This window comes from Perognathus longimembris, chromosome 17, assembly GCF_023159225.1.
Source record: "Perognathus longimembris pacificus isolate PPM17 chromosome 17, ASM2315922v1, whole genome shotgun sequence".
Lineage (NCBI taxonomy): Eukaryota > Metazoa > Chordata > Mammalia > Rodentia > Heteromyidae > Perognathus > Perognathus longimembris.
In genome coordinates, this window is record NC_063177.1 from 12,983,546 (window position 1) to 12,998,227 (window position 14,682).

The following is a 14,682-nucleotide window of genomic DNA, read 5'->3' on the forward strand; positions in this document are numbered from 1 at the left end:
TTTATTTTTTTTTCCTTCCTCCTCTTTTATAAAATAACCCAGTGAAGCAGCCGAGACCCACCCACCCGCCCACCCGCCCACGGCCCCGCAGCAGCTCCAAGAAGAAACCCAGAGACCAAGGCCTTCCCGTCTGTCCCCCCTGCCCGGCACCGCCAGCCTCTCTCCCAGCCAGCAGCTGGCCACCCCGCAGCAGCAGCAAACGCAATCCGGCTCTGCGGCAGTTGAGTAGTCATCAATTCTGGTTGAATTTTGTCCCTTTGTGCTTGTCCCAGGTCCCCTGCCCCCTGGCTTGGGCCCCGGGCCCCAGCACTCACTCTCCTCTCACAGAAAGGTTGCTGCTTGTGGCCCTGTGGGCAGCTGTGCCAAGATGAACCCCAGCACCCCCAGCTACCCCATGGCCTCACTCTACATGGGGGATCTACACCCCGATGTGACCGAGGTGATGCTCTACGAGAAGTTCAGCCCGGGGGGCCCCTCCTCTCCATCTGGGTCTGCAGGGACATGATCTCCCACCGCTCCTTGGGCTATGCATATGTGAACTTCCAGCAGCCAGCAGACGCAGAGCGTGCTTTGGACACCATGAATTTTGATGTTATAAAGGGCAAGCAAGTACGCATCATGTGGTCTCAGCATGATCCATCACTTCGTAAAAGTGGAGTGGGCAACATATTCATTAACAATTTGGACAAATCCATTGATAATAAAGCACTGTATGATACATTTTCTGCTTTTGGTAACATCCTTTCATGTAAGGTGGTTTGTGAGGAAAATGGTTCCAAGGGCTATGGATTTGTACATTTTGAGACACAAGAAGCAGCTGAAAGAAAAACCAGCAGCCAGAAGCAGTGGAGAAACGCAGGAAAACAAAAAGGAGCAAAAAAGAAGAACTGAAAACCTACACGGAGCCGGAGAATCTCTGGGGCACCCTCCCCCCACCAGCCGACCCTGGCCCAAACAGGGCCAGGCTGGGAAAGGGGAACCCGGCGATCGGCTGACAGGCTGCCAGGAGTGCAGAATTCATATAGCGGGAGACCCCACAGACACAAGGCAGGGTGCGGACCAAGACACACACCGGCAGCGACGAGAAGTTCGGGTCCACACCAGATTCGGACAAGGGAACCCAGCGCGGCAGAAAGAGGGAACCGGGGAAGCCACCACAACACTTCACCAAACACTGAAGGGCCAACGGCTGCGCGGGACACACACACAAAGCAGCAAAAGTGAGTCCCCCCATTACCCTCACCCAACGGGAGACCAGCTATCAGAGACCCAAGCCCGACAAAGAAGCTAGATCTCCCTCCCTCCCCCTTCCCACCCCGAGGGAACAAAGAACGCCCAAATCAGGCGGGGAGCCCCCATCAGGCGCTGGGAAGTCAGTTTAGCAGGGAAAGGGCGGAGCAGCTCCAAGGCCCCACAGGTTCCTGAACTGGCAGAACGGGCCCGCCCCCTTCCCAACAGGGGCCGGGGGACGGCGGGCAGTGCAAGCCCCACCCGAGGCTCCTGGACCTCGCAGACTCTTACAACTAAAATCACAGGCACTGGTGGGCAATACCAGCCCAGCAGGGTCACCTGAGCCTGATCATGTGCCCCCCTCGCAGTGGAGGTGAGGTCTAAGGGTGCCAAGCCACACCCAGACAGTCGATCCCACTGAACCCCACACATACCGCCCCCCCAATGGACTCGCAGGAGGGCGCAAGCACAACCCAACAACCCGGGGCTCGCTCTGGGAGGCATATCCCGCTAAAGTGCCTGTTGTAGAGGACGCACAGCGCACAGGAGGGCGGGGCTCCTGGCGACAGCACCCACACTGGTAGGCGTACCCTGCACTGGTGGGCGGGGCCACAGCGACAGCACCTGCTGCCGTAGACACGCTTACACAGAAGGGAGGGAAGACCTACACAGACCTCCAGTTGTGCAAATCACAAAGAAACATAACTCAGTTCATCAAGGGGCAAGCCAACTCGCCAGCTCCAAGGAGCAGCACGACTGAAGAGGAGATGGAGACTAAAAAAGCAAATGAGGCCATGTTAACAGGAATGATCGAAAGCATCAGAAATGAAATCAGAAAACAATTCCAGGAGTTTAGAGTGGAAATCTGGAAGGACACCGAGGAAGCCAAGAAAGAAATGGAAGCAAAAATGGATACAATGCAAGCCTCAATTAAAGAAATGGAAGCAAAAATGGATACAATGCAAGCCGCCTTTAAAGAAAATCTCCACATCCTGAGAATTGAAATGCATGAAAAAATAGATTTAAAATACAACTCTTTAAAGGAAGAAATTTCCACAATCAGAACTGATATGACAACCATGAATGGCTCTCTGACATCCATAAACTCCGCAACTGAAACCATAACACAAAGAGTGGACCATATAGAATCCAGAATCTCTCGCCTGGACGATGAAGCAGCTGACAACAACCAGAAAATGACCACACTCCAAGAAAAGGTGAAGCTTCAGGGAAGACTAATCCAGGAACTAATGGACAAAGACAAGAGATATAATCTGCACATAATTGGAATAGAAGAAGGAGCCGAATACCAGAACAGAGGGCTTAATCATGTTCTCAATAAAGTTATTGCAGAAAACTTCCCCAATCTTACAGGGGACCCCATCCAGGTAACCGAAGCCTATAGGACACCTGGCAGGCCAGACCCCAGGAAAGCCACCCCAAGGCACGTAATATTCAAGACTACAGACCTCAAGATTAAAGAGCAAATTCTGAATTCAGCTAAAGTGAAGAAGGAAACTTTTTTCAATGGGAAGAGAATTCGAATAACATCCGACTTATCCACACAAACTTACCAAGCACGAAGTGAGTGGAAGAACACCATCCAAGTACTTCAGAATAACAATTTACAACCTCGGAGCAAATATCCAGCGAAATTGGAGTTCACATTCGAAGGGAGAACCAGATCTTTCCACTGTGGCTCTAGTGGCAGAGTGCTAGCCTTGAGCAAAAGGAAGCCAGGGACAGTGCTCAGGCCCTGAGTTCAAGGCTCAGGACTGGCCAAAAAAAAAAAAGAGAGCTTGCCTGGAATAAACATAGCCTCTTCAACTACTGGTGCTGGGAAAACTGGGCAGCCATATGTAGAAAACTCAAAGTAGACCCAAGCCTATCACCATGCACCAAGATCAACTCAAAATGGATCAAGGACCTCAATATCAGACCTGAATCCTTCAAACTACTGAAGGAAAGAGTAGGAAAGACACTAGAACTTATAGGCACAGGAAGGAACTTCCTGAATAGAGTCCCAGGGGCACAACAAATAGGGGAGAGACTCGACAAATGGGACTACTACAAAATAAAAAGTTTCTGCACAGCTAAAGATATTACCACCAAACTAGAAAGACAGCCAACCATATGGGAAAGGATCTTTACCAGCACAGCAACAGACAGAGGCCTAATATCTGTCATCTACACAGAACTCAAAAAATTAAGTCCCTCCAAGCCCAGTAAACCAATTAGGAAATGGGCAAAGGAGCTAAAGAGAGACTTCACAAGAGAAGAGATAAAAATGGCAAAGAAACATATGAGGAAATGTTCAACATCCCTGGCAGTAAAGGAAATGCAAATGAAAACAACCCTGAGATACCACCTCACTCCAGTTAGAATGGCCTATACTCTGAACTCAGGTAACAACAAATGCTGGAGGGGATGTGGGGAAAGAGGAACCCTTCTCCATTGTTGGTGGGAGTGCAAATTAGTACAACCACTTTGGAGAACAGTATGGCAGCTCCTCAAAAAGTTTATTATAGACCTACCCTATGACCCAGCCATACCACTCCTAGGCATCTATCCTGAAAAACAGGTCTCAAGATATCAAAAAGACATTTGCACTTCCATGTTTATCGCTGCACAATTCACAATAGCCAAAATATAGAAACAACCCAGATGCCCCTCCACAGATGAATGGATCCAAAAAATATGGTACCTATACACAGTGGAATACTACATAGTGATTAGGAATGGTGAAATTGTTATTCGCAGGGAAATGGTCAGAACTTGAACAAATAATGTTGAGACAAGCCTAGAACACAGAAAGCAAAGGGGCATGATTTCCTTGAGATAGGACTGTTAAGGAGGGGGGAGGGGGAGACAGTAGAGACCAGGTCTTCGAAACCAAAAACTTCTTGTCAAATGGTATTTCCCACAGTTTTGGGTCAGCAACCCTACATTACGTAACTAAAACCAAACAACTACTCAACATATAAAGGTCTAAAATAGACCTCTCAGTGGATCACAATAGCTCAAAAGCTATATATGTATGTCATATAAGACAAGGATAAGCATACTCTATTGCTGACGTTACATTTAAAGTCCTAGGTGAATTTCCTTTGTCGTAGGCCACGTGGCTACTGTATATGTTTTTGGTACACTGTGTATTGTATATATGTCTACCTGATCTAGGGAAGGGAAAGAAAAACAGGATGTAAGATATCACAAGAAATGTACACATTGCCCTATTATGTAAATGTACCCCTTTTGCACAACACTTTGTCAAAATTTTTTTAATTAATAAATAAATTTTAAAAAATGCAGAGAGGGCCAGGTGCTGATGGCTCACATCTGTAAGCCTAGCTACTCTGGTAGCTGAGATAGGTCCTTGAGATTCTTATGTCCAATTAACCACCAGAAAAACAGAGTGGAGCTGTCCTTCAAAGTGGTAGAGCATTAACCTTGAGTAAAAATGCTCTGGGACAGCGCCCAGCCCCGAGTTCCAGCCCCATGACCAACAAAATAACTAACTAAATAAATAAATAAGTTAGGAACGCTATTTTGAGTCTTTAACTCTCATTTCCTGCATAGGAAACAGGAAATGATTCCCTGATTTTGTTTCTCCCTTTACCCTGTTAAATTAATTCTTTTACCCCATAATTCTTTTTGTGAGACAAATGTTTTTTGTGTGCATGTAGATCTCAAGGGCCTGTGATTATGTTTGTGGTAACTGGGAAGCAAGGGGAAGCCTTCATTCATCTTCTGGTGACACCCCAGATGGTCTTCCAGGGACTGAAATAAATGCTTTAAGTAGGGAAGGAACTGTGTGTATTTAGATAGTCCTGGTCAAAGCTGTAATCCAGGTGATCATTATCCCTGGATGGTCAGGAAACTTCTGGTTATGATAAGGAAAATACATTGTTCTTAGAGACTCAGTGACTGTTTTGTCACAATTTTTTTCATTGATCCTGTGCTTTCTGGAATCCTAATGTGAATGGAGGGGCTAGGGATTCAGAAAAAGAAGAAAAAAGTAAAAAGTGGAAGGCAGGGATAAAAAAGGAGTTAGTTAGACTGGCATGCCTTCCTTCATGTCAAGCTCAAAGTGATAGGCCATATTATCATTCTGGTGGCCATTACTGTTATTATTATTTCACTTGAAGGTTCAGTTTTCAGATTTATAGACAGTGGGAATTGCTAATACCATAAGATCCCTTCTAGCTTTGACAGCCACTGATTCTAGGTTTTTCTGGAGAAATATACTTAAGACATCTTGAGAAAACATCATGCTAATGTAATTGACTCTGGAGCCTCAGTGATTTATGAAGGGCTTCACAGGACTCAGATGCCCTTCTCATATATATGAAACAGCAAACTGTAAGGCATATTATTCCAGCTTTCCACTTGCTCAGTTTCTTCAGGGCCCTCACTCACTCCCAGTAGTACATTAGAGACACAACCAATCAAGTCTTTGGGTTCTAAAGATTCTTTCTGGAACCCATGCAACTCTTCCACTCTATTTATAAGCATTCTCTTGGCAACTCTCCATTCTGGAATGGGGGAATGTTTGCTCACTGTTCCTACCCCTTCTCCTCTCTTGGTCTCATCTTGAGGGGCTAGAGTTCCACCTCAGCATGGACCCTGAGCAGCTTCATTCAGTGGTAACCTGACAGCATCTTACCTCCTCTCCCTATTATATATGTCTTTCCTGATGTGGGTTTCTATACTGACAGTGTCACTTGGAACTGTGGAGTACCCTGAACATTGGTCAGAGGGAACTGGGAGTTGGTGGATAAACGCTTTTCTGTTCATACAGAGATTTGGGAACCAGTCCTATGAACCCAGCAGACCTTCACTCTTAGTGGTGATAATCTCAAGTCTTGACTGGATCTCCCTCATTTCCTGAGTTACTTCTCTAATCTCTCCTTCCAGCCCCCTGGGACTGTGCTCACTAGCATAGCTCTACTATGAGTCCTGTCTTGGTCTTTATTTTCTGGGAGATCCAAGTACCTGAGTACTGGGTAACCTAAAGAGGGCTGAGATTCTAATGTCTGATTATTCATCAGTATTCATTCCTGCTACTGTAACGAGTACCAAAGACTAGGCAGTTTATAAGCCAGAAATTTATGCCTCAAATTCCATAGGCTGTGAGGTAAATTGAAGGCGCTTGGCAGATTGTTTCTGGCAGAGGGCCTATTTTCTGAGTTACAGACGGTAGTTTGTGCTTTTGTAGTCAAAGTAATAATGTAACTGGCAATTTAAAAGATGCTTTCTTCTAGGTCCTATGAAATAACTAAAAGTTCTTCAACTTTGTATCTGTGCCCTTTGATCTGAGCTATTCTCTGCTGCCTTCTCTTTGTAGGAAAAAAGATTCAGATAACTATCTTGTGTGGAAGGCAAACTGCCCCTCAAACAAGCAATACCTTCTTCTTATCATAAAACAAACAACCCAAAACTCTGACACTCACCTTGTTCCTGTTCTAGCAATAAAGGGATAACTTCTCCAGAATTCCTCCAAGGACAAAGACTGGGCTAATGGTCAACCAGGCCATATCTTGGACTTGGGACTAGTTTAAGTGTGCATACCTTAACCACCTTATTCCTCCAATTCTATATAACCTGAAGTCAATGTGTATACCTCTGAAGATATGCTGTCTTCCCATTGCTCTTTTCTCTGCCCTAGATGATATCTCTTAATTTGGCATATGGGGCGAGTGGCCAGACCTAACTTGGGACTGCTGGACTCTGGGATTGGGGTTTAGAAATCCGGTTTCACCTTGGGGCCTCTTTTATATATGTTGATCCACCAATGAGGAATTCATAACTTTTGGAAGACACCAACATTCAGAACATAACAACCATAATGACAATAGATTATTGCTAATAGCAAATACAGGGAAAAAAAACCTCTTGCAAGCAGAAGTTTGATTAAAGCTGCTTTTGCAGAAAGCATGGACTCCTTATTTAGGGCCATAAACTAATTAAAACCAGGAGAAAAGCTTGGCCTCTCTGCCCCCACTTTGAACCTTTCTTTGTTCTAAGCATTCTTTCTGCAATCAATTTGCAATCACTGGGTTCCAGAAAGAACAACACTGATCAATATCTTCATAACAAAGAACCAAAACTACCCCTAAGGAGCAGTAGAGCTTCCTTAGGACAAAGGCTGAAATAATGGCTAATTGGATCATACTTTGACCAGACTGTAAATAATTATGCATTTCTTCTCCTGCTCCCAGTTATTTGTCTACTTAAACAATGCAGCTCATATCTGTACCCCCAAAGATGGTTGAAGATGAACTGAAGTATCTTTCTATGGTTGTGTATGCCATATAAGCCCCCATTCCTTTTATTTGGTGTACTGGAGTGGCCTAATCTAAAACTCTGGCTTCAGAATAAAAATCAGGCTTTCAGCTATGAGTAATTGAAATAATATTTGGAATTAGTGGTATTTGTGGCACTTACATTGTATGGAGATGCTATGGTCTCCCTAAATTCATGTTGAAATCCTAAGCCCCAATGTGATTGATAGTATTAGGAGTGGGAGCCTCATGAATGGGACTATAAAGGAGTCCCCCTGGACAGTGTTATCAAGTGATGGCACACCAAGGTGGTCCCATCTGTGAACTAGAAAATCAACTCTTACCAGACACTCCTAGCACCCCATATTGAACTTGCTAGACTCTATGTTTTGAGAAATCAATTTTTATTGTTGTTTCATGTACTCCTGAGTGTGAAATTAAGACATATGGAGTCCTGGTATAAGTCCAACCACCCAATCTACTCTGTGGTTATTTCCTCAGGAACTAGGATAATATGGCAGACATTGTAATCAATATGAAAATATGAATGCAATATCTTTATGTTCTTTGTTTCATTCAAAGTCTTTGAAATCTGACCTGTGATTGTTTATTCTCTGGCAGTCCAGCCTGCTCCATCCACAGGCAAGGGGCATTACAAGTACTAAAGAAAGACCAAGAGACAAAGCATCACAGGCATTTTCAGTAGAAAATGGTCAAGTTAGTGTACCAAAATAGAAATTTTGTATTTTACACTTACAGTATATCTTAATTTGATTAGTCATATTTTTGAGTGTTGAATAGCTACAAGTGACTGGTGGTACCATATTGGACAGAATATGAAGAATTTTGAGTATCTGGACATTCTGTAGAATACCACAGGGCATTACTGACATCATATTAGTTGGAATCAGTGAGCAAGAAAATGATTACATATTCTAGACATGTTCGAAAGACACACACATGCCAGGTGGTATCATGCCCTCCAAAGATTCAGGAGCCTGCTGCACTGGTTTCAAAATCTGTTAGATTATATATAAATGGATTTAACCTTACTCAGTGAAAGGTTTGTCCTAAGCTTTCAGCCACTAGGCCCTTGAAATATAATTCCTTGCATGAATGTTTTTGTTTTAATTGGGCCTTGAGCAAGCTAACCATGTGTATTGAATTGAGGGTTATAAGTCATATGGCACCATCATGACCTCCTAAGGTATTGGGGTCCACCACATGGGCAACCTACCATACTTACATGATGGAACTCCCAAAAGGTTTTGGACAATAAGGCTTGGATAAGCCACCTGTGTTGGCAGTATTTCAGGCTAGTAAACTAGACCTGGAGCAAATACAACTGGAGTTTTTTTTATTGAAGTTCTGTATATATTACCTCATGTATTTCTTCCCTTGCCTGATTCCAACCTATATCCTTTGGCTGTTATAATCTCTCATTGAATATAACAACTTTTAGTGGATTTTGTTACAAATGATCAAATGTAAGGGTAATATGGAGGATCCCTGAACCTAGTTAGAGTAAGAATGCTTTTTTTCTGTATTGTTCTTTGATTAACTTAAAAAAATTTTGTTGTTCATCATGGGGCTTGCAAGGTCTGGGTGCTATCTCTGAGGTTTGTTTTTGCTTAAGGCTAGCACTCTACCATTTTGAGCCACAGCTCCACTTCCAATTTTTAGGTGGTTCATTAGAAAGTCTACAATTCTTCCCCGGGCTATCTTCAAACTGTGATCCTTCTGCAACTTTTGTAAGTTTATTACCATGTATACTTAATGTTCATTCACATGCCATTTCTTTGTTCTTTTTAGTGCCTTGTATCTCACTGCCCAGCAACTTTTGTATTTTATTGTTACCATTTACACTTGATGTTTTTCATATATACCACTTACTTTGTTCTTTTTAGTGCCTTGTATCACATACATTCCACTTTAATTCTACCTAAATAAAACCCTTTAAAACATCCTTTAGCCAGGTGCTGGTGGCTCATGCCTGTTATTCTAGCTACTCAAGGAAACTGAGATGAGGATGGTGATTCGAAGCCTGCCAGGGCAAGAAAGTCTGTAAGATTCTTATCTCCAATTAACCACCAAAATGCTGGAAGTAGAGATGTGGCTCAAGTGGTACCATGCTGGCTTTGAGCAAAAAGAGCTCAAGGACAGCACCTAGGCTGAGTTTAAGCTCTAGGACACACACAAAAAAATATTAGTGCGATCTTCTAGTGACATTTTTTTGTCTGTAAATGCTTTGTGTCATCTTTGAAATACATTTTAAGAAATCAGCTCTTTAAATTGTCGTACATTTGGAGATGAATCAGTTGTCCTGATTACTAGCAATTGTGTGTGTGTGTGTGTGTGTGTGTGTGTGTGTGTTGGTATTGGGGCCTAAATTCAGCACTTTGCATTCTTGCTTGGCTCTTTTACTCTGGACTAGTGCACTAGCACTTGAGCCATACCTTCACTTCTGGCTTTTTGCTGGATGGCTTCAAACCAAGATCTTCAGATCTCAGCCTCCTGAGTAGCTAGAATTACAGGCATGAGCCACTAGCACCTGGTTAAAGGATGTTTTAAAGGATTTTCTTTAGAAGTAAAGTGGAATGTCTGAGATACAAGGCACTAAAAGAACAAAGAAACTAGTATGTTATGTATAATCAACATTAAATGTAATTAAGTATAATTACAGCTGTGAGCAACCAGCCCAGCTAGAGTTTTCTTAATTTATGACTGTGGAATTAAGATTGGGGGTTGGGGGTGGTCATGGAGCTTGAACTCAGGGCCTGGGTGCTGTCCCTGAGCTTTTGCGCTCAAGTCTAGCACTCTACCACTTGGAACAAAGGGCCACTTCCAGGAATTGAGATTTCTTGATACATCCAAATGACTTGAAGCTGGGTTGCAACTCCTTCAAAGGCTGATTTGTGGTCTGACCACAAATGGAGTTGGGTATCCCCTTCCAAGTGCAGACTGTTTTCCAAAAGTATTTTTGATAAGGTCGTGGGGGGTGGGGCTATGACATATCCACAGCCCCAATAAAGTATTTGCAGCACCTGCCCAGCATCCCTGAACATGCTTTCAGAATCTGGGAGAAACCTGACCTTGAAATCCAGGTTTCACCTCTAGTCAACTTGTAACCTTGAGTAGGTGAGTTTTGCTGTACCGGATTTTCCCCTACCTAAGCCTAAGGACTACTAATCTGGAGGTTTAATCTGGAGGTTTATCTACCCAGTAAGTTTTAACTTTAATGTACTTGCAAACATGCCTGACACAACACAGGCAAATTTAACCTAACCTGCTCTAATAACACTGTGACCCCAGGTTCTATCTGGCTATATAGTCTTAATACTGACCACACTGAACAACTGGGCAATGTGCCTCTTCTGAACCTTAGCTTCCCAGTCTACGCAATGACATACTTCATTAAAAAAAAGAAAGGTGAACAAGACTACCTCCTGGTTTCTTCCCTAACAGGAGCAGCAGCTACAATCACCAATCTTTACCACTCAGTCAAGAGCGCTGAGCCCTTCCCGGGTGGGAAAAGGCACTAAAGATGTGGAGGCTTTAAGGGTGGGGTGGTCAGAAGAGTCACAGGGAAAAGCCACTGGGATCAAGACTTGAAATACAACTCACTGGCGCGGCTTTTACCTGGCTGTCCCTTTAGAATTTGCGCACTTGCAAGGATCTCGTTGAAAATAAACCCCTTCCTCCCCTTTCATTCTCGAGGTCTTGACAGAAAGGCCTCGAGGAGCCACGCGAGGCCATGCCAAGCGACCGGAGTCCCCGGGAAAACTGGAGCTAAAAGTGAGCAAGGGAAGCCGCCGAAGTCGGCCAGTGTCTCCCGGCAAATCTCTTGAAGGCCTGGGGGCGTGGCGGTGGTGGCGCAGCTTTTGACACGGGCGTGTGCCGCCAGGTGCCCCAGCGGGCTGCCTCCCACACTGGCCACGTCTAACCAACTCCGCTCAGGGGGACTCCGGCTCCAGAAGGGCTCGTCGTCTCTAGCGCTCCGCCGACGTCCGACGCTGGCGGGAAAAAAATGAATGCTTGAGAGGAATGCCGGCGGGCAGCACGAATCAGAGGTGTTCGCGCGCTCGCAAGCCGCAGGCGCCCTTCACGGGAGGGGGGTGGTGGTGACGTTAGGTCACGTGCGGTGACGTGGGCGGCGCGAGTGCGAGTCCTTGCACCTACAAGGGGCGGCGAGCGGGAGGAGGCGGGGCCCGCGGCAGGGCCTCCCGTGAAGCCTCGCGCGGGGAAGGACCGGAACTCCGGACGGACGGCTTGTTGATAATATGGCGGCAGGAGCTGCCTGGCCATCCCGAGGAGGCGGTGGTGCCCACACCCGGAAGAAGGGTCTCTTTTCCGGCTAGTGCCTGGTGCCTGGCGCCTGCCGGCCCGGAAGTCCGGGCCAGTTGCTGAATGAGGGGAGCCGGACCTTCTCCGCGACAGTCCCCCCACGCCCTCCGCCCCGACCGGGGCCCCGCCATGTCCTTCTTCCGGCGGAAAGGTAGCTGAGGGGGCGCTGCGGGGGGCCAGGCCGGGGCTACTGGCCGGCGGTAGGGCAGGTGCGGCTGCAGGGACTTCCTCGAGGGCGTTGGCAAGGCCCTCAAAGAATCTTAACCATGTCGCCTATGCCCCTGCTCTGCACGGTACCCGGCCGGGAGGAAGAGGATGGCTGCTCGGTCTAGGTCGGAGGGGAATTGTAGCGCTGGTGCAAAAAACTATTTGCTGCACTACAGAGAACTTGAAGCTTGTTTGCTTAGGAAAGGGGTTTCTATCCTCTCGGTGTGTGTGTGTGTGTGTGTGTGTGTGTGTGTGTCTTTCAAGATCAAGGAAATTTCTTTTGAACCTTCATATGGAAGTCTGTGACTTTTCGGAATATTGAGGAATTTAAGTCTTAAAAAACAACACGGGAGACACTTGTTCAACCATTGTCATTTTCCAGTTTCCTCTTTTTGGGGGAGTGAAGATGGGAAGGAGGCCAACTATTAGTCTTAAAATAAAATTACTTACTGCTGAAGTTCCCTCCTGAGGCAGACTACTTTTGATGACTTAGCAAGTCTACTAATTACTGGAGCCTTGACTTTATAAACCAATTTCTTGTATTTCTGATTATCAGTTGTTAGGGACTACTCGGTTTTTCAGCAGGGGTAGCATCATTTTTGTCCTGGGGAAGATTGTTGTATTTCACTAGAAATACATATCCGTAGTTAAAAATGCTTCTTCTGTTAGTTCTTGTTTCAGAAAAACTTCAGGACAGAAAGGGTTTTGGAAAAAGCACCGAACTAAATCAGGGTCTTGGGTTCACACGACAGCTCTCTTATTGTGTAACCTGGAGCAAGCCATTTAACCCACTTTTTTCTCTTCCTCACCTGAGAATCAGGTGATTCCAGAAGGCCATGTGACAAAAGAATTTACTATGTGTAGGGTTTAATATTCTAGGATGAATGAATGAAACTGAAGCTTGGTTAACTTCATAGGTCTAGAGTTACTAATTATACCTAGTTGGACAGCAGTGAAGTGGGTAGGGTTTTTATTTATTTGAAGGAAAAATAGTGTTGTAGATGAAAGGCTAATTGCATGTTGCACACCATAGTTTATTCAACAAGTACTTTTTTGAGTGTCTACAATCTGCCAGGCACTGTTCTAGGCTCAAATGATTGAACAGTCAGTAAGACCAAGCAAGCCCCTGCATCTATGGAGTTTGTTGTAGGCTACTGTAGACAGATAACAAATAAGCAAACAAGTTCTATGTGAATATGTGTGTATGAGCCTACTTACAAATTAAAGTAATGAAAGATTAATGAGAAGAAAAACATTTTCCTTGAATGTGAGAAAATATTCAGTAGATAACTTTAAAACATAAAATTAAAGGAACAGTAAGTATGAGGTAGCTAGAGAGAGCAAGGAAGAGCACTCTAGGCACAGAGAATAAAGAGTTAGGTACCCCCCCCCCCACCCCAAGTGAGCTTGGTAGGCATCAGATGATAGAAAGCTCTGTAGATCATGTGTAGGTTTTATTCCAAATACAGAGAGAATAGTACTTTTAGTTTTTTGAGGAGGAATGATGTGATCTTATATTTTTCAAAAGCCATTCTGGATGCTTTTTGGAAATTGATGTGACACAAATACCATTTTAGGACAGTCTTATTTTAAATACCTTTATTTTTCCCCCTCTCTTGACAAAGAAAGGTTTATTATGTTATATGTTTAAAATGGTAAATTTGGAAATAATTTTTTTAAAAGTTACCTTAGGCGCTGGGAATATGGCCTAGTGGTAGAGTGCTCGCCTTGTATACATGAAGCCCTGGGTTCGATTCCTTAGCATCACATATATAGAAAAGGCCAGAAGTGGCTCTGTGGCTCAAGTGGCAGAGTGCTAGCCTTGAGCAAAAAGAAGCCAGGGGCAGTGCTCAGGCCCTGAGTCCAAGCCGCAGGACTGCCCCCACCCCCCCAAAAAAGTTACCTTAGTACTTTTTAGTACAGTATGCTCTCTTTTTGCTTCTGAGTGTCTACGTTATGTTTTGATTTTGTTCCTCTACTAAGTCTTTTGAAAGATACCATAATTTCTTCTACTCCAATTTTATGTCATACCCAACATCAAAGGAAATGTTGTACCTAGTGCTGGTGGTTCACATCTGTAATCTTAATTACTTAGGAGGCTGAGATCTGAGGATTGAGATTCAAAACCAGCCTGGACAGGAAAATCCATGATACTCTTATCTACAATTAATCACCAAAAAACTGGAAGTAGAGCTGTGGCACAAAGTGGTAGAGCAATAGTCTTGAGTGACAGAACTCGGGGACAGTGTCCAGGCCCTGAGTTTAAGCCTCATGATCAACCAAATTAAAAAAAAAAAAGGAAATTGTGAAAGATGCTTTTTTTTTTTTCCCCCCACTCAAGGCTAGCGCTCTATCACTTGAACCACACCTCCACTTCTGGCCTTTTGAGTGGATGATACTGCAAGATGAACTCTCATTTGACTTTGTAAAACTCCCTTCTTTTGGGGATCTTTCTCATGATTTTTTTATTCATTCATTCATTTATTTATTTATTTGTGCCAGTCTGGGGCTTAGACTCAGGGCCTGAGTACTGTCCCTGGGTTCTTTTTGCTCAAGGCTAGCACTCTGCCACTTGAGCCACAGCGCCACTTCTGGCTGTTTTTTGTATATGTGGTGC

At 44.5% G+C, this 14,682-nt stretch overlaps 2 protein-coding genes across 3 annotated transcripts in view; both read left to right on the forward strand.

Annotated features, from left to right (window-relative positions):
• Positions 1-367: 367 nt before the first annotated feature.
• Positions 368-11,399, forward strand: LOC125365812 (polyadenylate-binding protein 1-B-like). The gene is given in 4 exon segments (XM_048366060.1): positions 368-464; positions 467-845; positions 10,846-11,039; positions 11,242-11,399. Coding segments are annotated over 4 exon segments (828 nt in total).
• Positions 11,400-11,749: 350 nt separating this feature from the next.
• The window catches only part of Akap10 (A-kinase anchoring protein 10), a 61,753-nt gene continuing 58,820 nt past the window's right edge, over positions 11,750-14,682 (forward strand). For both annotated transcript variants that reach the window (XM_048365163.1, XM_048365164.1), the window contains exon 1: positions 11,750-12,009. In XM_048365163.1, coding sequence (XP_048221120.1) covers positions 11,922-12,009 — 88 coding nt within the window. In that variant the 5' untranslated portion in view covers positions 11,750-11,921. The remainder of the gene's footprint in view (positions 12,010-14,682) is intronic.